The 22,732-nt window shown below is 54.0% G+C and overlaps 1 protein-coding gene across 6 annotated transcripts; it reads right to left on the reverse strand.

Moving 5' to 3' along the window:
- Positions 1–2,785: 2,785 nt before the first annotated feature.
- Positions 2,786–22,027, reverse strand: FGR (FGR proto-oncogene, Src family tyrosine kinase). 6 transcript variants are annotated; one of them, XM_002913321.4, is made up of 13 exons: positions 21,834–22,027; positions 13,885–13,947; positions 12,659–12,885; positions 12,062–12,164; positions 11,134–11,232; positions 7,160–7,263; positions 6,755–6,904; positions 5,911–6,066; positions 5,654–5,833; positions 4,997–5,073; positions 4,596–4,749; positions 3,689–3,820; positions 2,786–3,578 (listed from the first exon to the last, which is right to left on the reverse strand). In XM_002913321.4, exons 3-13 carry the CDS (start codon positions 12,873–12,875, stop codon positions 3,370–3,372), a joined length of 1,581 nt encoding a protein of 526 aa, XP_002913367.1. In that variant the 5' UTR covers positions 12,876–12,885; positions 13,885–13,947; positions 21,834–22,027; the 3' UTR covers positions 2,786–3,369. The 6 variants fall into 6 exon arrangements, with proteins under 6 accessions (XP_002913367.1, XP_011227310.1, XP_034503429.1 ...); XM_011229008.3 differs by having other exon boundaries at positions 12,659–12,888; positions 21,834–22,026; XM_034647538.1 differs by lacking the exon at positions 21,834–22,027 and adding an exon at positions 21,266–21,440.
- Between the last annotated feature and the right edge of the window lie 705 nt (positions 22,028–22,732).

Genomic DNA, 22,732 nt, shown 5'->3' on the forward strand with positions numbered 1-22,732 from the left:
AATCATTTATTGTTCTGCCTTCTGGTCAGGACTAGCCTACAGGAGACATCAGTAAATGTGTGCAAAATTAATAATTGACTTGGTTCTTTCATGAATATAATCCTCGGCATATATGGAGCTACTCCAGACCCTTATCTGACCATGCTTTCCCTGAATTTGACTCTGGGTATTATACGCTCCCATGATGCTCCATCAAATAAGGGAATATGACACAGTGGGATGCATGAGACTTGGAAGTCCAAGGGTTCAAATCCTGACTCTACCATCCAGCTGTGTGACCTTGGGCAAATGTTGTAGCCTCTCGGAGTCTTCATTTCCTCTTTTGTAAAATGGGAATAATCACACTCCTGCACAGCCTCGTAGTGAGGATCAAATTAGATGATGCATGTGAAACACCCAGCATTAGTCAGTTAGGTGTCCTCCTCCCCCACCATGAACTTGGACATAAAATTGCCCTCTGAGTCTTAAGCCAGTAAAATCCACACAGCATCACAGAGGAGAAGAGCCAGGTGGGGGAGTGAATGAGACGAGAGATGGTTTTGTAAACAACTGAAGAGTTTTGTGAACTGTGGAAACCGCAATCAAGGTGACCCGCCTGTAATCTCAGGGAGGCAGGGCCAGGATATGATTGAAATTGAGAAAACAGAGGCCTAATCAATTGCATTGTGCTCTATCAGAAGGGAAGAGAAGGATGAACAGAAAAGGGAGAATTCATTCGGCTGCACCAGAGGGAGGGTAGGGAACCAGAAGATACAGGGATTCCAGGCTCAGGTGGCTCTGGTCTCTGCTGTGGAGTATTGAGGGCCTGGTAAACTCCAGGAGGTTCACTATTCTGCAGGACCTTCATTTGAACAAAATAGGTGTCCGGGTACTAGGCACAGTCCCGGTGGATAGGCAAGAATATTCTGGTCCCAGGAGAAAGACTATACAGAGCTAGAGAGACTAAGAACATTGATTTTGGAGTCAGAGGACCTGGTTCAAGCCCCTGCCTACTACTTATAACTATTTACTTCATTGTGCCTCAGTTTCCTTACTAGTAGAATGAAGATGCAACAGCCTTCCCCTCATGGGGGTCCGTGAAGCTTCAGTGGGGCAGCTAGCGCTTAGCGGGACGCCCAGCATGGAATACGCACTTCGTAAATGGTAGTGACAGAGGGCGAACACAAGTTGAACATTTTACTGCCGTTTCACAGAGGAGCAAATTGCGGCTTAGAGAGATTAATAACCTGCCCCAAGTCACACGGCAAGTGGTGGAGGCAAGCTTCGCACCAGGCACCACAGCTCTAGAACTGTGCCCTTGCCAGCTGACTCCACGGAGGCGGACACATTCGGCATCTAGCTTGTGTGTCAGGCTCTTGTGAGTTTAGTCAGCCGGAGACTGGCTCTTGGAAAGCCACAGCCCCTGAGTTCGAGTGTGTAGAGCGAAGGCTCCCACCCCTGTGACCACCTCTCTCAGCAGCCACTTGGCCTCTCTTCATCTGACTGCTTCCATTCAGCGGTCCCCAGCACAGGGCTCAGCGCGGGGAACTCAATCTGCATTGGCCACCTTGTGCCCTTTCCTTAGGATACTCAACGTGGGGGGATTTCCAGGGATCCTTTCTACCAATATCTAGAGGGAGAAGGATCCTCCAAATAGCTATGTGGGGCAGATAAGATCTCTTCCCAAAGTCCAGAGTCTAGAAAGATCACAGGCCTTGGTATGAGACCTGGGTTCAAGTCTCAGCTCTGTCACCTGCACTCATGTAACCCCGGAGCCTCAGTTTCCTCATCTGTAAATGGGGGCTGATCATAGAACCAGGCTCAGAATTGGATTAAATGAAAAGATGGGTGTAAACAAGTCTGGCATGCAGCACTTAATAAGTGAGTTATTATTATTACTGTTCCTCCCCAGCCTGGCTGTGGACTCCTCCGGGACAGGGACAGGTCTTGTTCCTGTTTGTTTTCCTGGGGTCCTGCCTAGCAAAGGGCCCTTCCCAGACTTAGTGCTCAGTAACTGTTTGCCAGTTGCAGCCAGTGATTCCTAGTTTCCAGACTCTTCCCCCTCGCCCGGTCCATTCCCTTAGGAAGTCAGGGGTCCACGATTTCCTGATGGGAGAGGTGGCAACCCTTATTCCCTGTTCCTCTTGTTTCCACTTGGAGGCACGTCAGCTGCCAGAGTCTCTCAAAGCAGCAGCAAGGACACGGGACAATTCTTCACTGCACAGGTTCCTGGCAGGTTTTTAGTCCCCGCAGTCCCTGCCCACTACCTGCCAGTAGGAGCCCCCAGTCCTTGTGAACCAACAAAACTGCCTTCAACCCTCTCCAAAGCCCCCTAGGGGGCAGAGTTGCCTGGAGTGAAATCCAATGAGCTAGACTAGCTCTCAGACCTCTCTCCCTTCCCCTCCCTTCTTTTTTGGGGGAGCTGCAGAGAGTCTGCAGTGGCCTTCCCCACTGCCTCTGTCAAGAGAGGTCTAACAAGTTCTACTCTTGAGCCTGATGAATGATATGTCTGCGGAAGTCAAGTAGAGAAAGCGAACCCTTTGCACACAGATTGAAAGCCACTTCAGTAATGGAGGGGACATTTTGAGCTCCAGTTGCCTATCTTCTGTATCTACCTCTCAACCTGTCCTAAACTCACATAGGGACGAGCATCAGGACTTCTGAGCATCCCAAAACACACTTTGAGTTCTCTATATTCAGTAGGCATTAGGGCACTTTCTCACCTCCCCTTCCTTCCAGCAGCCAAAACAGTCACACTCACCTTCTTCTGGCCACCAATGCCCCTAACAGAAGGGATTTGCATGGCTCGGGGATTCATATTGTCACTTTTCTTATTTACAAAAAGCATAAACACACACATGATTCAGAGAGGCGGTGGGCCCTCAGCAAGCCTCTCCCTCACCTTGGGCTTGGACCCCAGTCCCGGACCACAGTGTCCCCCCAGCAGGAAAGGGATCCAGCAAAAACTATCCCTGTCTTTGCGACTTACAGACACGAGAGAATTGAGTAGGAGGTGAATTCAGGGTGGGATGATAGGGTAAAAAAGCAGAGATAGGAGGTAAGGGAGGGAAAGGATATACAGTTTTATAAATAACTAGACAAGGTCTGAGCATTTTTTTGGGGGGAGAGGTGGGAAGAGAGTCTAGAGGTAGGAGCCTAAGTGGGAAGGGGAGAAATAGTGCTTGGGGCCAGAGAGAAGGGTGATCTCTAAGCCTGGACCAGCCCCATCTTTAAAATGAGTGGTTTGCCCTAGATGGTGTCAGAGCAACCTGCTTGTTCTGACACACTAGGACCCTATAGGGTTCTAAGCCTGAGGGCTTCAGGACCAGAGCCCTGGGGATTGGAAGGGATTGGTGGGCACCCCAGAAAGGTGGCGGTTTCCCAAACAGGTTATGTCTGATCCCCAGGTTGGTACTGGGGTTCTGTGGAGGTGAAGTAGTCCTCAAGGAAGGACTGCAGGTACTCGAAGGTAGGCCTCTCCTCTGGGTCCAGACGCCAGGTCTGCTCCATGGCTTCGTACAGGGATACTGGGCAGCCTGGGGGGCATGGCATGTGGTAGCCATGCTCCACCTGTTCCAACACTTCCCGGTTATTCATGCCTGGAGGGAGGGGCTCTGTCAGTCAGGGAGCTTAGCCCCTCCCAAAGAGGCCACCAGGAGGAATCCTTTCCCATGACCACCCACCCTTCCATCTCCCCACCCCAGCAAACCTGGGTAGGGGACTCGGCCCTTGCTGATGAGTTCAGTGAGCAGGATCCCAAAGGACCACACATCTGACTTGATGGTGAATCTACCAAAGAGAGCAGCCTCCGGGGCTGTCCACTTGATGGGGAACTTGGCCCCTGGAGAGATGGGGAGAGAGGGGAAGTCATCAAGGAAGACTCTGGGAATAGGTGGATTAAGAAAATGCCATGTTGGGGCGCCTGGCTGGCTCAGTCAGAAGAGCATGTGACTTTTGACCTTGGGGTCATGAGTTTGAGCCCCACGTTGGCTGTAGAGATTACTGATATAAATAAACTTTCAAAAACTCACAATCCTAAAATCAAGAGTTGCACGCTCTTCCAACTGAGCTGGCTAGGCGCCCCTGCCAGGCACTGTTTTAAAGTGATTTACAGCATTAACTTATTTGACCTCACAAAAACCCTGTGAGGTAGATATTATAATTGTCCCCATTGCACAGATTCGGAAAAGGAGGCACTGACTAATTAAGTAACTTGCCCAGATCACATAGCTTTTAAGTGGCTAGGATTCACTCCCAGACATTCTGGCTACAGAGTTCACACCATTACACTTCACTGTCTTTCACTTGAGAATTATAGTAGTGCCTGGCATATACTAGGTGTTTCATAAATATCTGTTGACTTACTTTTCTCTGAATATTTTCATTTTATATATGAGAAAAAACAGCTCACAGAGGTTAGGTGACTTGCCCAAGGCCACTTGGCTAGTAAGTAGAGGAGCTGGGATTCAAACCTAGAGTTGCCTGTTCAACTACATCAGGATGGGAGTATCCCAGCTGGTTTGGGAGTGGAAGGAACGGTTCCTGAATATGTGGGGCCCTGTGACAGCCCCTTGGTGCCCTGGGGAGCTCTTGGAAGGTGAGGGGAGGCAGGGCACCTTGCTGGGGGTTGTACTCATCATCCTCAATGAGACGGGCCAGGCCGAAGTCAGCGATCTTGCACACCAGCCGTTCCCCAACAAGGATGTTGGCTGCCCTCAGGTCGCGGTGGATGTAGTTCATGCGTTCCATGTAGGCCATGCCCTCGGCCACCTAGGGGGGCCAAGTTATGGAGAAATGGGAACACCATGGCTTGTGTGAGAGATCACTTGAAAACCCCACTTTCCAGATGAGGAGACTGAGGCTCAGAGACGGGCAGTGCCCTGCCTCAGGTCGCACCGATGATCCAGTGGATGGGACTGTATGTACTTCCAGGGGTAGGGTAGGTGCTTGAGGGCACAGGGATCTGTGGAGGTTAATAGGAGGGCAGTCTGAAATAAAGGCTGCTGTTCCAGTTTACCTGGGCTGCCATGTCCACCAACTGGGGCAGTGTCAAATCCTGGCCTTGCCGGTCCTTGAGGAACTCCAGCAAGCTACCTGAGGAAAGGAACTCAGAAAATCAGCGGCAAGGCTACCGCAGCTCCAGGACAGCCTTCCCTCGCTTGGCCCCGCCCCTACCCAGTTCCCGTCGCTTGGAGCTTGGCCCCGCCCCCTGTCCCCCGCCCTCTCACTTAGACCCGCCCTCACTCAGGACCCAGCCGGCTGTCTCAGCTGCCCACAGATCTCGCCCAGGACGCGCTCCCACCGACACCCAGACTCTGCCCACAGCTCGCTTCTTCTCCTCCTCCGTCCCCCTAGACACGCCCCACTCAGACTGCGCCCCAAGATCCTTTCTCAACACAGATTCGGTCTTCATTCGTTCAAGCCCCACCCACCAGCTGACACCTCCCCGCCACGACCGAGGCTCCGCCCCCAGCCCCCGCCTAGTCTAAACCTGAACCCGCCCCCACTCCCAGGGCTCACGTGGTTTCACTCGTCCCTGCCTCCCCCTCGGACTCTGCTCAAAGTCCCTTGTCCCATCACAGGTCGCCACTCCGGTCCCTCCCGCAGAGACACCCACCTGAACTTCGCCCCAAATCCCGCCCCCCCGACTCCGCCTCCTGACCCCGCCCCTCACCGTGGCACATGAACTCGGTCACGATGTAGATGGGTTCCTCCGACACCACCGCGTACAGCTGCACCAGCTTGTCGTGTCGCAGCATCTTCATGATCTGCGCCTCCGCCAGGAAGGCCTTCGGGGACATGGTTCCCGGCTTCAGGGTCTTCACCGCCACCTTCGTGCTGCCGTTCCACATGCCTGCCAGGTGGTCCTGGTGCGTCAGCACCGGCTCGCCGATGTCCCAAGCCCTCGCCCCGCCCCCGGGACCTCCGTACCCAGCCACACGTCCCCAAAGCAGCCGGTGCCCAGCCGGCGCTCGAGCGCGATGGAGCTGCGGCTGATCTCCCAAGCGTCCTTGGCCAGGCCCATTGTCTGCGGCTTCATGGTGGTGCAGGCCGCTGTGAGCAGGTGGCATAGCCCGTCGTTCACCTCTGAGGAGCAGGAGTGGGGGGGGTGTTGAAGGTCACAGGCAGGCCAGGACGCCCCACACATTTCTCACACCGCCCCCCTGCCCCCCAATCTCCCCTAACAGTGGAAAGGAACTAGGCCACAGGTGAGGTCACAGGCTGGGACAAGAGGCAACCTGACCCACTGAGCAGGTGAACATGTTGGTGCCCAGGGAAGGAGGTGGCACCAAGAGGGAGAGATGATCTCTGCAGGGATTGGTGTCCTTCCCACAGGAGATGGCCTCCAGCTGGGCCTTCAAGGTCAAGGTGGGATTCTGATAGGCAGAAATGGAGCTGGAGATTCCAGACAAAGGTGTGGACGTGAGGCCCTCACCCTTCCATGGACCTCACCTTTGACCTGACTAACCAAAGTAGAAATTTGGGCATCGATTCCTAGCTTCCTCTCAACCCTACAGCCCATCCTCCAAGTCAGGTCTATTTGGCCTCCTGTCCAGCTAGACATTAGGGGGCACCCTTTGGACATGGACAGCCTCACACCTGTTTCCTCTGGAATCCTACGGAGCAGGATCCTGGGCGGGGAACCCAAACACTTGGGTTCTAGTTCTGCCCCAGCCACTACTGCTTTGGGAACCCCTTTCCTTCTCTGGGCCTAATTCTCAGCAGGTTGGCCCAGGGAGCAAAGCATGCACCAGCCCTAGAAGCCAGCCCTCACCAATGTAGTGCTGCACGAGCTCCTGCACTGAGTCGAACTGGGCCCGTGTGGTGATGTAGTAGCCACCCGTGTCCAGCTTGCGGATTTTGTAATGCTTCACGTGGTCGCCTCTGGCCTGGTCCCAATCCCGGATGGACAGGGAGTAGGCACCTGCGGGCAAGGGTCACCTTCAAATCAGCTTTCCTCCTCGCTCTCCATCTTGGAGTCCTAGAGGCCCAAATGCCTGGGGACTCGGAACTTGGATGGCCACACCCCCTTGAACCCAGTCCCAGTCTTATCTCTGGTCCTCCACCCCTGTCCCAGTCTGGGCCCCTGGGCCCTGGGCCCTGACCCAAGCCCTTCACCACTGCTCCTAGCCCCACCCCCATGGCTGGGCCTCCCAGTTGCCCCTTCCCAGGGCCCCACCTTTGGTAGTCTCACTCTCACGAATAAGAAAAGCCCCCCGGGGGTTCCCAGGGGAGAGCAGCTGCCTCTCTGCATCCTTTCTCCCAATCTTTCCAAAGTACCACCTGTTGGGAAGGACAAGCAAGAGTCAGATACACCCAGTTCAACCCCCAGCTCAGCCTCCAGGGGGAAAACCACCTCACTAGCCAAGATTCAATTTCCTCACTCGTGAAATGGGGCTCACACACCTGCTTCACAGCCTGGTCATGAGAAGCACAGAGAAGGGGAATGTAGAATGCTGGGCTCCAAGTAGGTGCCCAGTGAGGGTTAGGCTTCTCCTCTCCACTCTTTCGGTTTCTCTTCAACTAAAATTGCTAAGACCTTAGTTACTAGTGAACTCATCAGGGTGCTACCGGTTCCTTCACGCATCTCACTACTGCGCCTCCGTGGGCTCATTTTGCAGATGTGGAACCTGAGGCTCAGAGAGGGGAAGTGACCTTCTTGCAGGACTGGTTGAGGTCTACCTGAAATCCTTTGCTGCTCAGCCTAGTTCTTTTCCCACCACCGAGGCAATCTCTCAGATCCATCTTCCCACATCCACCCCTACCCCCAAACCCTTTGCTCCTGTGACTTCCAAACAACAACCTTTGCTGCTTCTCCCCCCTTTCTGACTGCTTGGCTCTCACTGCTGTTTTTCCTTCATTCTCTGAAATTTGGATGTTCTTACAAGGCTCGACTTCAACCTCAGGTGTAAAGCGTTCCTGTTCTGTCTTGGATATTCTTCCTGGGACTGAACTGTAGCCTTAAATCTGCTGTGAAAGTATGCTGGGGGAATGCAAGTGGTCCGCAAGTAGCCGAGAAGACTCACATGTCCTCTGATGACTGAACTGGCCAGGCTGGGGCCGAGGTGGCTCAGTCGGTTAAGGTCTGCCTTTGACTCAGGTCATGATCCGGAGGGTCCTGGGATCCAGTCATGTGTCTCATGGGTCAGGCTTCCTGCTCAGTGGGGAGTCTGCTTCCCCTTCTCCCTCTCTCTCTGCCCCTCCTTCCCTCTAACAGCCCCCCCATGCGCGCGTGCACTCTTCCCCCCCCCGCCCTTCCTTCCCCCCATGTGTGCATGCACTCTCTCTCAAACAAATAAATAAAATCTTTAAAATAAATAATTAATTAATTAATAGGCCAGTCTATACCTGGGTACTAGGCACAGTTTGGGAAGGCCTTGGCAAGTGGAGTGTCCAGGCGGACAGGAAGGATGGGGAAGGAAGAACTGTGTAGACGGAACACACTCCCAAGTTTTTGGAAAGCCCTGCCCCCCCATACCCATTATAGTAGTTACTTCCTTAATAATTAACTTAATAATAGCAGTACTTATTTTATGTCATGTTGCTTTAATACATATTATATTCATTTAGTTCTTTTTTTAAAGATTATTTATTTATTTATTTATTTGCTAGAGAGAGAGAAGTACAAGCAGGGGGAGCAGCAGAGGGAGAGGGAGAAGCAGCTCCCCACTGAGCAGGGACCCCAACACAGGGTGCCTGGACCCGGGGATCATGACCTGAGCCGAAGGCAGATGCTCAACTTATTGAGCCACCCAGGCGCCCCAGTATTTATTTAGTTCTTATAACAGCGTTGGGAGGTAGGTCCTATTATTAACCCCCACTAGACAAATGAGGAAATAGAGATACCTAGTGGTTAAGCAACTTGCCCAATGCCACACACTCTTAGGCTGTGTCGCCAGAATAGCAACACAAGTTGTCTGCTCAAGGGCCTGCACTCTTAACCACAACATTGCTCTTAACCATGACACTGCAACGAGTGCCTCTCAGAGCTTCGTGACATTGCCCCTTAGATGTGGGCGCAAGCATGAACTCCCCATACCTCCCACCTTCTGCATCATCACCCCATCTCTCCTTCATGACTCCTACCACTTTCCCCAGATGAAGGGCTCACCCCCTCTGAGCTCAGGACCCCAATAACTCCCCTCTTCTTGGGGACACCTCTCCCCTACCAACCCGCCCCCACCTGCAACCTCCCCATCCCACCAACCTCTATATATGCCCCCATTTCTTCCTTCCCCCAAAAAAACTGTTCTAAGCCCTAACTTGCCATCAACATTCTGCTATATCTCTCACCTTCCCTTCACTTGAAAAAGCACTTCACACTTGGGTCTCCACTTCCTCACCTCCTACTCCCTCCCAGGCTCTGCTGTCTGGCCCCCACCCCCAGTTCACACAGAGAGATCTCTCACCAAGGTCACCCCCATTGCCAAATCCAGAGGCAGCCTCTGACACTCACTTTCTTGTTTCCTGCAACCTCTCCTCCACCCTCTTGGCTGTTCTGACTTGGCTTGGTTTTCCAACAGCAACTTCTCGTTCAAGGCAGCTTTCTCCAAAGGTGGGTCTTAGGACTAATCTCTTTCTCACTCTCCTCCCCTTCCTTCACCCTCTCATGCAGCTTTAATTGTCACCTCCACTCTGAAGAGTCCCGGATTTCTACCCCAGCCCAGGGGTGCCCTCTGCAAGAGCCACAGCAAACAAAGAGCCTTACTGCCATCTGGGAGAAGATGCCCCTTCCTCTGGGGTAATCCTAGCTGGGCCTCGGTTGGCCCCTCTCATGGAAAGCACAGCCCAATCCAATTGCTGGCCGTGTCTTCCCCCTGGGTGTTCCTGTCTGCGAACCTCAATCCATCAAATACCCCCACCAGAGCCCAGGTACCTATACCCTCTTCTGTGCTCCCCACTTTAGCAAATGGCACTATCACCCACTCAGTTCCTCAAGAAGACTTTGGGTCACCCTCGATTCCTCCCACTCCCCATAACGCAATGGCAAATTAGTCACCAAGTCCTGGTGACTCCCACTCTGCAGTCTCTCAATCTTTTCTTTTCCCATACGTGTATATATATATATATATATATATATATATATATATGTGCACATAGATTAAAAAGTTTTTTATGAGCCTTGGTTTTCTCATCTGTAAAATGGGGACAACAATAATATAAATAGTGTGACTATGAGCATTAAATGACTCAAGGTAGGTAAAGTCCCTGTCATCATATCTCAGGTTATAATGGTACACTATGAATGATAATCTCCTGTCTCCTCAACAGAATTAATTCTTTTTTTTTCTAAGATTTTATTTATTTATTTGAGAGAGAGAGTGCACGTGCGGGCAAGCTGGGGGAGGAGCAGAGGGTGAGGGACAAGCAGACTCTGTTTAGCTTGGAGCCAGATGCAGGGCTCTATCCCAGGCCCCTGAAATCATGACCTGAGCCGAAATCAAGAGTCAGACGCTGGGCACCTGGGTGGCTCACTGGTTGGACATCTGACTCTTGGTTTCAGCTGGGGTCTTGGGATGGGGAATCTGAGCTCAGCGGGGAGTCTGCCTCTCTCTCTCTCTCCCCCCTCCCCCCACCCCTCCTCCTGTTTGCTCTCTCTCTCTCTAAAATAAATCAATGAATCTTTAAAAAAAAAGAAAGAAGAGTCCGATGCGTAACCAACTGAGCCACCCAGGCGCCCCTTTAACAGAATTAATTCTAAGTAATATCCGCTTGCCTTTGTTTAGAGTTTTACAAATTTTTAAAGCTCATATGCTGTTGTTATCACTGAGAGTCAATATGTCTAATGCTTAGCAAGTGCAGCCAGACTATCTGGGTTCAAATGCCAACTCTACCTACTGACTGGCCATGTGAACTTGGGTAGGGTATTTAATCTCTCTGTGCCTCACTTGCCTCATTCATAAAGCAGGATAATATTAGTTTCTAACTCTGTTAATACACAGCACTTTGAATAGTGCCCAGAACATAGTCCATGCTACATAAATATTATTTACGGTCATAAACGTCATTATTCCCTTCCCTTATTCTCAAAATGACCTCACAGAATTACAGATAAGAAGATAGGCTCAGAGTGGGGCTGTGACTCAGAAGTGGCCTTGGACTCCAGGGTCCTGTCCTGTCCATAGGGATAGCCACCTCCCACTCCCTACTCACTCTTCAGCCTGGATGGAGTCCACAGGGGCGACGTAGTTGCTGGGAATATAGCCAGTTTGTCCAGAGCTGAGAGACCGGGCTTCCCACCAGTCACCCTCACTGCGGACACAGGACACAGGGCGTCAGTGGCAGCCCAGTCCCCTGGAGCACCCTGGGGCCAGGCAGGGCCATGCGAAGGGTCAGGTGGAGACAAGCCCCACCCGCCCTTCACCTTGGACACACACACACACCACACACACACACACCCCAGGGCTTTTGTCTGTTCTGCTCTCAGCCACTGAAGCTACAACCCCAGGAGACTTTTCCCCACAGATGCAACATGTCTGGGGATGTGTGGGCCTCCTGGCTTTCTCCTCTGGCTCCTCAGCTGGTCTGGGGTGGGTGGGCAGTGGATGCTAACTCAGTCACTTCCCCACTGAAATCCTCCCCTACCCCCAATGACTATATATTTCCTTCTGGATAAAATCCAGATTCTTCCACATGGCTTAAAAAGCCCTATAGAATCTGTTTCCACCTGCCTCTCTAGCTTCCGCTCTCTTCATTCTACACCTCGTACTTTATGATCCACCAAGACTGAGCCACTTGGTGGCTTACAGAAGTTATCATTTATTCTCATTTTCTCTCACTCTCTCTTCCTCTTTTCTCACCTCTTCCTTCAACATCTAGTCATTTTTCCAGTCTCACCTCAGAAATCACCTTCTCCGGGAAGCCTGCCTTGATCACTAGATTCAAGACCATATTTAGTGTTCTTTCTGGGCCCGTATGTCTTCATGCTCTCCCTACATAGTGGCGATTACTCAGAGTTGTTATTGTCATGCATCTGTGTCCCCAAGTAGGCTGGAGCTTTCTGAGGGACCAGGTAGGATTCCTGTCTGGGTCCTGCTCCCAGCCCCGGCCATGTCCTGAGCCGGGTGGCCTGGTTACTTACGTGTTGTTCAGGATGTGGAACTTCTCACCCTTGGTGAAGGTGAGGTCATCCTCTGTCCGGGCCTCATAGTCATACAAGGCGATGAACAGGGTCACCCCAGTCCCTGCAGAGTCAGGGCTACTCAGCAGAGTAGGGCGTGGGACGGGGGCTCCAAGGGGCCTGCACCCCCCAGGGTCCTGTTCCCCAACCAGGCTCTGTGCCTCCCCATGGCTGCAACGCCTGGTTCCCAAAGGCCTCTGGAGCCCAATGGATTTCTGATTTGGGCTTCACAGCTTGGCTTCCCGTGCATTCAAGGCACATGCCTTCCAGCCCATCCCTACCACCCTGGGGAGCTCCCAAGTCACCCATTCACCCTCTTCCCCATCAAGACTTCCCACTGGGGGCCTGTCATCAGGGTCCCTCTCTCAGATGGGAACAGAGCTATGTCTTCCCCTCAGACTGGGCTTTCTGAGGTAGGGCTGTATATTCTCCCTCTGACCGTGCTCTGAAAGCAGGGCAGTGTCTCCCACACCATACCGGAGTCTCCTAAGATGTCTCCCTTTCCCCCAGGTTCTCCCAGGGTCCAGGCAGTGCCCGCCTCCAGCCCACCAGACTCACCTGAGATGGCCCTGATGGTGCCCCCATCGAGGAAGGCCGGGGTGGTGGACTGAGTGGGGAAGTTGTAATTTGGGATATGGGCAAAGGAGGACACAGTCCGGGCCCGAGTAGGGTCAGGGCCATAGCGGTCCGCAGCCCCACCGCCCCTGAAGTCCCTTTCCAGGCCAACATCCTCCTTGAGCGCCGGCTCGGACTTCTTGCAGAACACACAGCCCATTCCAGGCACCCTGCTACAGAAGGGGGTATGCCTCACTCTGGGCGCCTGCCAGACAGACCCCCCCATGTACACGTGCACACACGCGTGCACACACACATTCACATGCGCACGCAGCTTCCCCTCTCAGGGTCCTCCCTGTGGAAGGTAAAGGTGAGGCGAGGCTGCATTTGCATGGGTCTACCTCCCAGCGCTGTCGCTGTCATATGTTTGCAGAGAGAATGTCTGCCCTTAGTGGGCTGGTTTTCTGCTTTGGGATGCGGTGGTGTTTATCGATATATTTTTGCCTCCTCTTGCTTCAATACGTTGTGTTTTTGTGACTTCTTCAGAGTGCTTGTATATGTGTGTCTTTTGTGTGTCTCAAAGTATTTGTGAGTTTGCCTGTGGATGTGTCTATGTGTGTGACCCGTCTTGTGAACGTTTGTACGTCTGTGTGAGCATATGAGTGTGGGTACGTGTCTCTGTGCGTGTGATGGCTCTGTGTGTATTCGTGTCTTCTGAGTGTATACGTATGTACACTGTTTCTGTACAAGTGTGTATGTGTGTTCCTGTGTGTGTGTGTGTATCTTTGTGTATGCAGGGGGTCTGTGTGAGTAGATGCCTGTGTGTCTGTGTGTCTGACCATGTGCATAGCCCTGTGTGGGTGTATATGTGCCTGTGTGTGTGTGTGTGTGTGTGTATCCAGGTCTGTGTAAGTATGTGTGACTGTCTCTGTGTGTAAGTGTGTGTGTCTCCCTATGTCTAGGTATTGAGACACGTTTGTGTGTGAGTGTGTGTGAGGGCTCTGTGTGTCTGCACCTGGAGATTCCCTGCAGAGGGGGATCAAGGCCATTTCCTGTTGTGGGTCCAGCCTCTGGCCTCTCAAGCTGCCTCTTTGTGGCTCCCCCATCTGTTACCTAGCAACGGGGCTCTTGGAGGAGGAGGGGGCTGTGATGAGTGGTGGGGCTCAGGAAGGCCACCCCACCCCTTTTCCTGACCCTGAAAGCCCTCAGTCCCCACTCTCCCCACTCACCCTTCAGGCCCCTATTCCTGGGTCAGCGGGGCTGCGGCATGGTCCTTGGGAGGGGCCAGAGACCTGAGGGCGAGAGAGAAGGACATGGAAGATGAAGGCTCTGCCAAGGTTTCTGCAAGCCAGCTGCCAGCTTCTGCCCTCTCCAGGAAGCCAGGCCCGGGCTCTGTCCCAGCATGACTTCTGCCTCTGTTTTCCTTCCCACCGCCCCTGGCGAACTTACACACCCCCCCCCACAGGACACACCACCCACACCAACTCTCTCACACTCATATCCACCTGACACACCCACTCGCCAGCACACACACACACCAGCACATAGTCACACACCAACACCCACAGCATACACTAGCGTGAGCGTGCTCACCAACACCACCAACACACTGACACTAACTCTCACACAAGCCCAAGCTCTGATACACAGATACACACACGCACACATACGTAGGCACGCGGGCTGCCTCTCAGGGTGACAGACTCCTAGTCAGACCCACGGCTTTCCTTGATTTCTATCAAGCCATACTCAGCTCGCTCACAGACCCCCAGTCACTGTCTCCTAAGAGCGAGCCCTTCCTCCGCACGCTGCCTCTGCCCCCACCCTGGGTCCAGCCTTGCACCCGTAAGCCCCCACAGCCCCAGGGTCACATCTGGCGGCAGGGTGAAGGTGGACACCTGCCTCCAGAGCTCGCTCCTATCCCCACATCAGGCAAAGGCCCAGGTCAGAAGCCAGGACCACCAGGATCCCTTGGGGAGCCCCCCACATGAGCCAAGACTTTCCTGAAAGCTATGCGCTCTGAGCAACAGGGCAGGCAGATCATTGAGCAAGGGCTCCCCACGCCCTGCCAGAAACTCTGCCATTGCAACACTTAGAGAGGAACTGCTGGGGAGAGGGTTTCTTAAGACGTGAGAGGAATGGAGAGTCGTAGGGTGGGGCCAACCCAGTGAACCCTGATTTCCCCCAGAGGGGCTGAGGACCCTTGTGACAGCTGCCCCCATCTTGCCTTTCTTGAGCACCCAAGTCCAGTTCCCTTATGGACATCCTCCTCCTCCTGTCTCTGGGTCCTGCTCCTCCTACTGAGTATACTCACCTCTTCCAGGAAGCCTTCCTGGCTCCACCGGATCCAGCCGCCTAGCCGATGTCTCTGTCACATCAGTGCCTTGACCTCTAATCTAGACCCACCAGCCCCTCTCACTCTTCACCGTAACTGTTCTCCAGTGTGTGTAGGGGAGTGACACCCATCTGGTGAACTGTGAGGCGGGCTGTGGTGAGAACCCTAAAATAGCCTGTGTTCACTAAGCCATCGCTGTGATCTTCACCTCAGGACCCCTCCCCCAGGGTGCAACCACTGTGTCTGAAAGGCTCCAGGACACTGAGGGCTGGTCAGGGCCATGGAGAGAATATCGGTGGAGGTGGGGGGCATTCCAGGCCCAGGGCAAGAGGCGATTTCAGGCACTGAGGGGACAGATGGGGGTAAGATGAAAACTAAGGTTACAGGGTGAGAAATGGAGGTCTTCTCACAGGAAGACACCGACGCATCGCAAGTGGCCCATGGGGCCTACACCAGATCCATCCCTCCTGACTCATTCTTGCACACACATGTGACCTCAGCCACACACAGCACCTCACAGAGACTCCGAGCTCCTCTACACACAGACATCTTCAAGGACACAGACGACCCCCCCGGCCCTCCCCCACCTACACACACACGTGCACACACACACCCCGTACACACCGCCTCTGCAGGAGAACAGCCGGGACGGGATTTATAGCACTCACTAGGTGCCAGCCACGGCACTGAACACTTGACACACATTACTGTTTTATTCTCATAACAACGCTCTGACGTATTACTATTATTGATAAGGTAACTGAGGCACGGCGAGCTTTAGAGACAGGCCGGAGGTCACACCCATGATGAATCCTGACATTTGGTTCCAGCATCTGCGCCAGTCCTGTCCACTGCCTGGTCACAGATACGGGTAATGACAGCCACTCCCGTCAGCATACAGAGGCAATGAGCCCCCAGAGGGACATACGGAAATGTACAGAGCCCTCTCCCAAGTCACAGACCCACACAGAGCGCCTCTCTAAAAGAGACACAGAGTTGTACAACCTCTTGGGTCCCCACATAGACATAAGGTTGCCCCTTCCAAAAATACCCACATAAATATCACAACATTTTTATTTTTTTTAATTCTTTTTTTTAAGTAAGCTGTAGGCTCAATGCGGGGCTCGAACTCACAACCCCAAGATCAAGAGTAGTGCGTGGGGTGGGGGGTCAGAAACTGTGAGCCTCTGAGAAGGAAGCAGAGGGCTCTGTGGACTGAGGAAGAGCCCTGGCAGGGCGGGGCAGTGTGGGGAGCAGGCAGTGGGGAGCAGCTCTCAGAACTTGGCACTCCCCGGCCTGCTGGGGACCGAAGTCCAGGGCTGGGCATGGCTCTCAGGGCACCGGTAGGCCGGTAGGCCGAAGGGGTTGTTGGGATGTGGGGCGAGGGAGCGGGGCACAGGGTCTGGCACCTGCACGGTCCAAGGCATGGGGGGGGCACGCTGGATGTGACCACACTCATGTGGCTTTGTCAGAGGAAAGAGAGACAGAGAAAGAGAAGGCAGAGACAGAGAGACAGAGACTGAGAGATACAGAGAGACAAAAAGAAACAGTGTGGTGTGCTGGCGTGCTGACTCTCAAAGGAAAAAAAAGGCCCTGACTTGTAGCATTTGCTGATTTCCGTTGTATAAATATTCCCACCATGGCTGATTTCAAGTAACCGAGGTGACTTCTTGAACGCTGGGCTGGGAAGAGATTCACACCATCAGCTCCCCAGAGCCAGGACTAGCTGCTCCAGCAGCTCACTGCCAGGAAGGAATAAAAAGAAAGAGACAAACAGAGATAGAAACGAGAAATAGAAAGACAACAGAGAGACAGAGATGGAGAAAGAGAAAGGTAGAACTTAAGAGAAACTCAGGGAATTAAAGAGTCAAAGGCAGAGGAGAAAAGACAGAAGAAGCAGGTTGGGTCCTTTGTGCTCCAGCATCTGCAGACAGACAGCCCCCAGGACTCCCCCTCCCTGCCCACCTCAGATCCCAGGTGGTGCCCCTAGCTCTGCTGAGAGTCATTTGACTTCCTAGAAGTCTGGGTGGCAATAACTATTAGTCTAAAATTTCTAATTTATTAAATACTTACTCAGTGCCTGGCATTGTGCCAAGCAATTCCCATGCATGATCTCACTTAGTTACCCTAGGAAGTAGCTTTTATTACTACCCCTCTTTTACAGATAAGCAAACTGAGTCACAGAGATGTTAAGTAACTTCCCCAAGATCACACAGCAAGTAAGGGGAGGCAAAAATGCAACCCCAACCCATCTGTCTCCAATCCCACTCTAAGCACTATTCTATTCTATTTTGTAGGCCTAGTAGAAGCAATAATGTGTGTTCCCTTCAAGAGAACCTACTACGTACCAGGCCCTGGGCTACATGCTCTCAGTCCCCCTCACAGCCCAGAGGGGGGAGGCCACAAGCATTCCGGTCACTGCAGGGACTCGGGTCTGTTTGTGCCTCTTAAACACCTGGTTGATAGGAGTTAGTTTCCAGAGCCTCATCTGTGTCAAAAATCAGGCTGCAGGTATTAGAGTCGAGGTCCACCCCTGCACCGGGGTGCTCCCGCCGTCAACATCTCCCTCTGTGTGGCCCTCCCCAGCTCTGTTCTTTTACTTTTACTTTTTTTTTTTAAAGCAAGCTCTATGCCCCACTTGAGGGGACTTGAACTCATGACCCCCAGATCAAGAGTCGCAGGCTCTACCGACTGAGCCAGCCAGGCGCCCCTGTTCTTGATATTCCATTATGAGCTCTGGCCCCTGGATGAATGATATCAGCCCTCCGAGCCTCAGTTTTTGCATCTGTACCTTCTGTGCAGTTGTTGGAAGGCCTGAAGAGACGCCTCTTACCCAGTGTGCAGTGGCCAAGTGAGGCTGAGACCCGTGAGCAGCAAAGCGACAATGCCCCCCCACACCCGGGGACCATTTATCAGTTCATCTCCCTCCCGTGTGTAGGGGGGAGAGTGACTTGCTCAAGGTCAGACAGCCACCCAGGGGATTCAAAGCCAGGACCATTAATTCAGGTCCAGAGTTCAGTTCACACCATGGCTGTGTTCTTCAGAGCCTGCGCAGGAGGTCACGCTGTCCCTGACGAGTATACGTCATATTTCCAGCCCACGGCCAAGGGAACATACCACCCCTGCCACATGGCAGCTGGCCACTCACCAGGGAGCCTGCCTCAGGCCTAGCCCTACTCCTGAACATCGGAGCCCCAGGCCCACCCATCCTTTCTTGAGGTCCACGCATCCCAAAGCCATGTCAGGGCTTTGATGTAGACACAGGATGTCCTGTTCCCCCCTAACCCCTGCCAAGTATCTGTGGCACCTGGAGACAGATTTAAGCTTAATTCTACACGGCCTGACAACTAGCTCGAGACATTGGGGAAGCCGGTTCACCTCTTTAAGTTGTAGTTTCTTTGCCTAGAAAACAGGAATATAAATCTCTACCTTGTGGGGTTGCTTCTGAGCATCAAATGTGAAAGCACCAGGCACACAGCTGGTGCTCAGTGAACTTTCACTTCCGCTACCTTCCCTTGAGGAAGGCCCCTCCAAGGCCCCGGGAGGGGGAGCGGCAGGGTGGAGAAGAAAGAGAAGTTCCCAGGGTGAGGTGGGAGGGCTGAGTTGGTTCAGTCGCCTGGGGGGTTTCAGAAAGAGGGAACTGGGACTTTGGGCAGCAGCAGGAAACCACCATCCTGCAAGAGTTCCGGCTACTCTTCAGGGCTCTGGGCTGGCCAGGGGCAGGGCACAAGTCTCAGCCCCACTGTGCCCCATCCCCTCACCCAAGACAGGAGCCCTCTGACTGAAGGCTTCCATCCCTCACCCGCAGAGGCCCTCCGCCCCTCACTGAACTCCAGTGTCTCTTACGAACCCCCAACTCTTTCACAGAGGCCTCACCTCTCATTGAACCTCTAACCATCCCACACCATTCTTTCTTGAGGCCTTATAACACCTCACCCTTAACACCCAGGGCCTAAAAAGACATACCCCAGTCTGACTCTACCCCTTGTGGGCCAGGTGTGGTGGGGGCATGTGAGGAAGGAGCCCTATCTTTGCCACACTAGCTTTACCCCCCACATGATCCCAAAGGTGTCAGCTGAATTTTCTCCACTTGTGTGGGTAATGGTGATTTCTCATCTGTTGCCGAAAAGTCACCCACCAGCTCCTAAGGGTCTTTAGGCATTCAAGATTTTGAGGAGATGGGAGCCAGGGGTGGCCCAGGGAGAGCTGAGGGAATAGGAGTCTAGATTCCACAGTGTGGCCAGACAGGAAGCCTCCTCCCCTGGTTCCACCTTATACCAGCCCAAACCCTCAAACCAGGCGGTCTGCTGGTCTGCTTGGTGCACAAAGGGCTGGCTTCTCCTTCCCCAGCTCTGGGGTCCTCCTACCCGGCCTCCCAAGGTCTGGCCACTTCCTTTGTCCTATTAGCTCCAGGTGGCTGTAGAGAACACCCAAACACCCACACATATGCTCACAGGCTCGTGCTCATTCACTCAAAGCTCAAAACATACTCACAAACACTCTGACACCTCACTCCACAGCTTCAGGCCCACTGGGTTCATGCAGCCCATGGACTCCACACTTCCCACAATTCGCCAGTCACCCACTCCCCTATCCACAAGGCTACAAGGGATCTCTAGGGATGAGGAGGGAACTCAGGCCTCGGCTCTGGCTACTTCTTTCATCACATCAGGGACAAGACGCTCGGATTCTGAGTCCCTACTTCTGGCCCCGTCAGTCCTTGACTACTGAACGTCCCTCTTCCTATCTGTGATTGAGAACAGAGCCCCGCTCTCCCATTACCACCACCGATGGAAGGAAGCCAAAAGACTCAGGGGTCACTGGGTGTGGTACCACTGGGGCTGGGGACAGACCTCAAACCTGCCGACTTTCCCAGTATGGGAACCATCAACAGATCCACACACATTTATTTACTAGATGTCACTTGTGTGCTGGTCCTGGAGGCCCTGTCAGGCTTTCTGTACCCCCTCCATGGTTTTGGGAAGGTGAAAGAAAGAATCCCCCCCCAGGTCAGTAATAACTCTTAACCCCTCCAGGACACTCTGCAAAAACTGCATTCTAAAGCACCTGATTCTGGGGATTTGGGATGGGGTGGGGGATGGGGGCCGAGTAGGGGCAAAGGTAATTTCCCCCCATAATTCAAACGAGGAAAATGCGGCCTAGAGAAGCCCTGTAACTTGTCTGAAGTCACACAGCCATCAAGGGCCCAGTCTGGCTGAGTCCCCGAGACTGCAGAGCCTCACCCCAGGATGCCTGCACACTGGGCATCATTGCCCTACTCCTCTGTCCAGAAACCTGCCCCCGACGGACGACCCAAAATGGGGGCGAAGGGGGTCCAAAGGGGGCTTCATGGGCAACGCGCCCAGTAGCGGCGAAGCGCGGGGCTCTGCCTCTCCACCCTCTGGTTGCTACGGAGACAGCCTCTCCGGGCAATTGCGGTCAAAAGCAGGATTTCCGTCGGGGTTGCCAGCAATTCCCGGATCCCAAGGGGAACGTGGACCGAGACCGCCACTGGGGGCGGGAAGGGGGCACCCAGAGAGGCCCATCCCTGCTGAGGGCGGGTACTTCCCCAGGAAGCCGGGACCCACGCCTCTAGCGCCTTGGAGGAGTCCCCTCGCCATCCGGGACCCGCCCACCAGTGCGGGGGCGGGAGGGTGTAGGGGGCTGCAATTTTGGCAGCCTCCCCGCCCCACCAGGCTGCTGGCTTCCCCCTTGACTTCTGCTGATTCGGGATAAGGGGACTGCCCGGACCCCCGGGAATTGTGCCCCACATTCTGCATCCTCCAGAAATGGTTCTCCTTGACTTCCTCCAGGAAACTCCCTTACCTGGTCCTCCCAGCACCCCCCCCCCCCACACACCTAGTTCCCCTCTTCCAGAACGCTCAGCTTCTCCCCAGATCCTCACTTTCAAGGTCCCCTCAGTTTATTTCCCCAGCCCCTTTGGAGGGTCTCCTTAGTCCCTCTCCCCTGACTCAGCCCCCTTCCCAAATTCTATTAATTTCACTCTACAGGTGCCCTGCATTTTCCCTACCAGACCCTTTTTAGGGGGTTCCCTTAATCTTCTTTCCTCGTATTCCTTCAGCTCCCTCCCCCCGATTTTATCAGTCTCTTTCTCCAGGTCTCCTCAGTTTTCTTCCTGAGGTCCTTTTCGGGGGTGAGGTCCCTCCTCCTCCAATTCAGCCCCCCCACCCCCAGCCTTCCCACCGGGCGCGGGGCGGGCGGGCCGGAGGCGGGGTGCCGCGCGGCCGGTCCAGCCCCACCTGACGGCCGCCTACCTGGTCCCCGGGGAGGCCGCCTCGGACGGACCCCAGGCGAGCCGGCCGGGCTCCCAGCCGCGGCGAGTGCAGACGTTGTGGGGAACGGGGCGGGGGGCGGGGAACTGGGGAGCTGCCGGGCTCTGACCGCCGCCCGCTCTGGGCCGGGAGGAGGAAGCCGCCTCGGACTTCTCTTATTGAAGCCCTGCGGCGGCGGCGGTGGCGGGGAGAACTCACAGTCACGCCCCAGCCCCAAGCCGGCTGCCCCAGGCGGGGAGGGGCCCTCAGATCCCAGGCCCGCCCGCTCCTGCTTCCAGCCTCCCCCCTTCTCGCCTGCCCACCCGGGTGACGGGGGCTTGGGCTCTCCCAGCCCTCTCCTTGAACCCCAGCTCCTCCTCCAGACCTGAGCCCCCAGCACAGCCTTCTCAAAGGTCCCCTCCAAAAGGGCAGGTTCCTCAGCCCCAGAAGCACCTGCTGTTTTAGACTGATTGGATTTGAGGTTAAGAAGCAACTTTTGTCTAGCACGGAAGCCCACCCCACCTCCTTTTCGCAGCTGGGAAAACTGAGACCAGATGTGGGCAGGCCTTACCCAAGTTCTCCACAGCCAGTTGACTTCAGATTGCTGTCACCAGAGCCACTGCGGATCCAATCACCTTGCCCGGCCTCCCTTAGGACCTGAACAAGTAGGGGCACAAGGACGTAGGACAGAGGGGAGCAGCGGGGGACCCTTCTCTCAGGAGACTGCTTTTCAGAGGAATCAGCCCTCAGGCCACAATGAGGAAGGGGAAGCATGTTAGCCTCCCCCTTCACACACACACCCAAGATTTAGAGAAACCGAGTGTCATCCTCCAGTGCAGTTCCAGCCTACGTGACTAGGAGGGATCCCTGACCTCCCCTCCCCCGCCCTGCCCAACACACACACCTGAGGTTCAATCCTACCTCCCACCACTGTTACTTCTTCAGCCTTAAACCAAGGACCAGGAGAATCCTTCCTCCTCTGGGGAGGAGATGTGTGTGTGGGAGGGCCGTTTGGTGGTGAAGTATGTGTATTGGGATATGATGGAAAGGCAGGGCGGGTGTGTGAGCACAGGTGTGTGTGTGTGTGTGTGTGTGTGATTGTAGGCAATGAAATTGGTGACTGCAATTTGTAATCAACAACTGGGTCACATTTTGCAGGCACGTGTGTTTCCATGTATGAGCAGGCATGTCTGTGAATGTGTGTGTGTGCACACACACGTGTGCATGCATGCTCAGGTATGGCCCAATGTGATTGTGGGATGTAGGTAAGAATGCTTTTCTCTTAGGAAAATGGGAGGGGGGATGGGGAGGAAGACACAGGAGAGGAGGTGGAGGTGCAGGGACTAGGGAGTGGTGGGCTCCGTCAGCCGGGCAGTATCGCCGACACCAGCAAGCACTCCCTACCTGGCTATTGGTCCACATGTTCAGTTAACAAACAAATATTTATCATTGCCTGTCAGGTGCCAGACT

The sequence above is a fragment of the Ailuropoda melanoleuca genome, chromosome 2 (genome assembly GCF_002007445.2).
Source record: "Ailuropoda melanoleuca isolate Jingjing chromosome 2, ASM200744v2, whole genome shotgun sequence".
In the NCBI taxonomy this organism is placed as follows: Eukaryota; Metazoa; Chordata; class Mammalia; order Carnivora; family Ursidae; genus Ailuropoda; species Ailuropoda melanoleuca.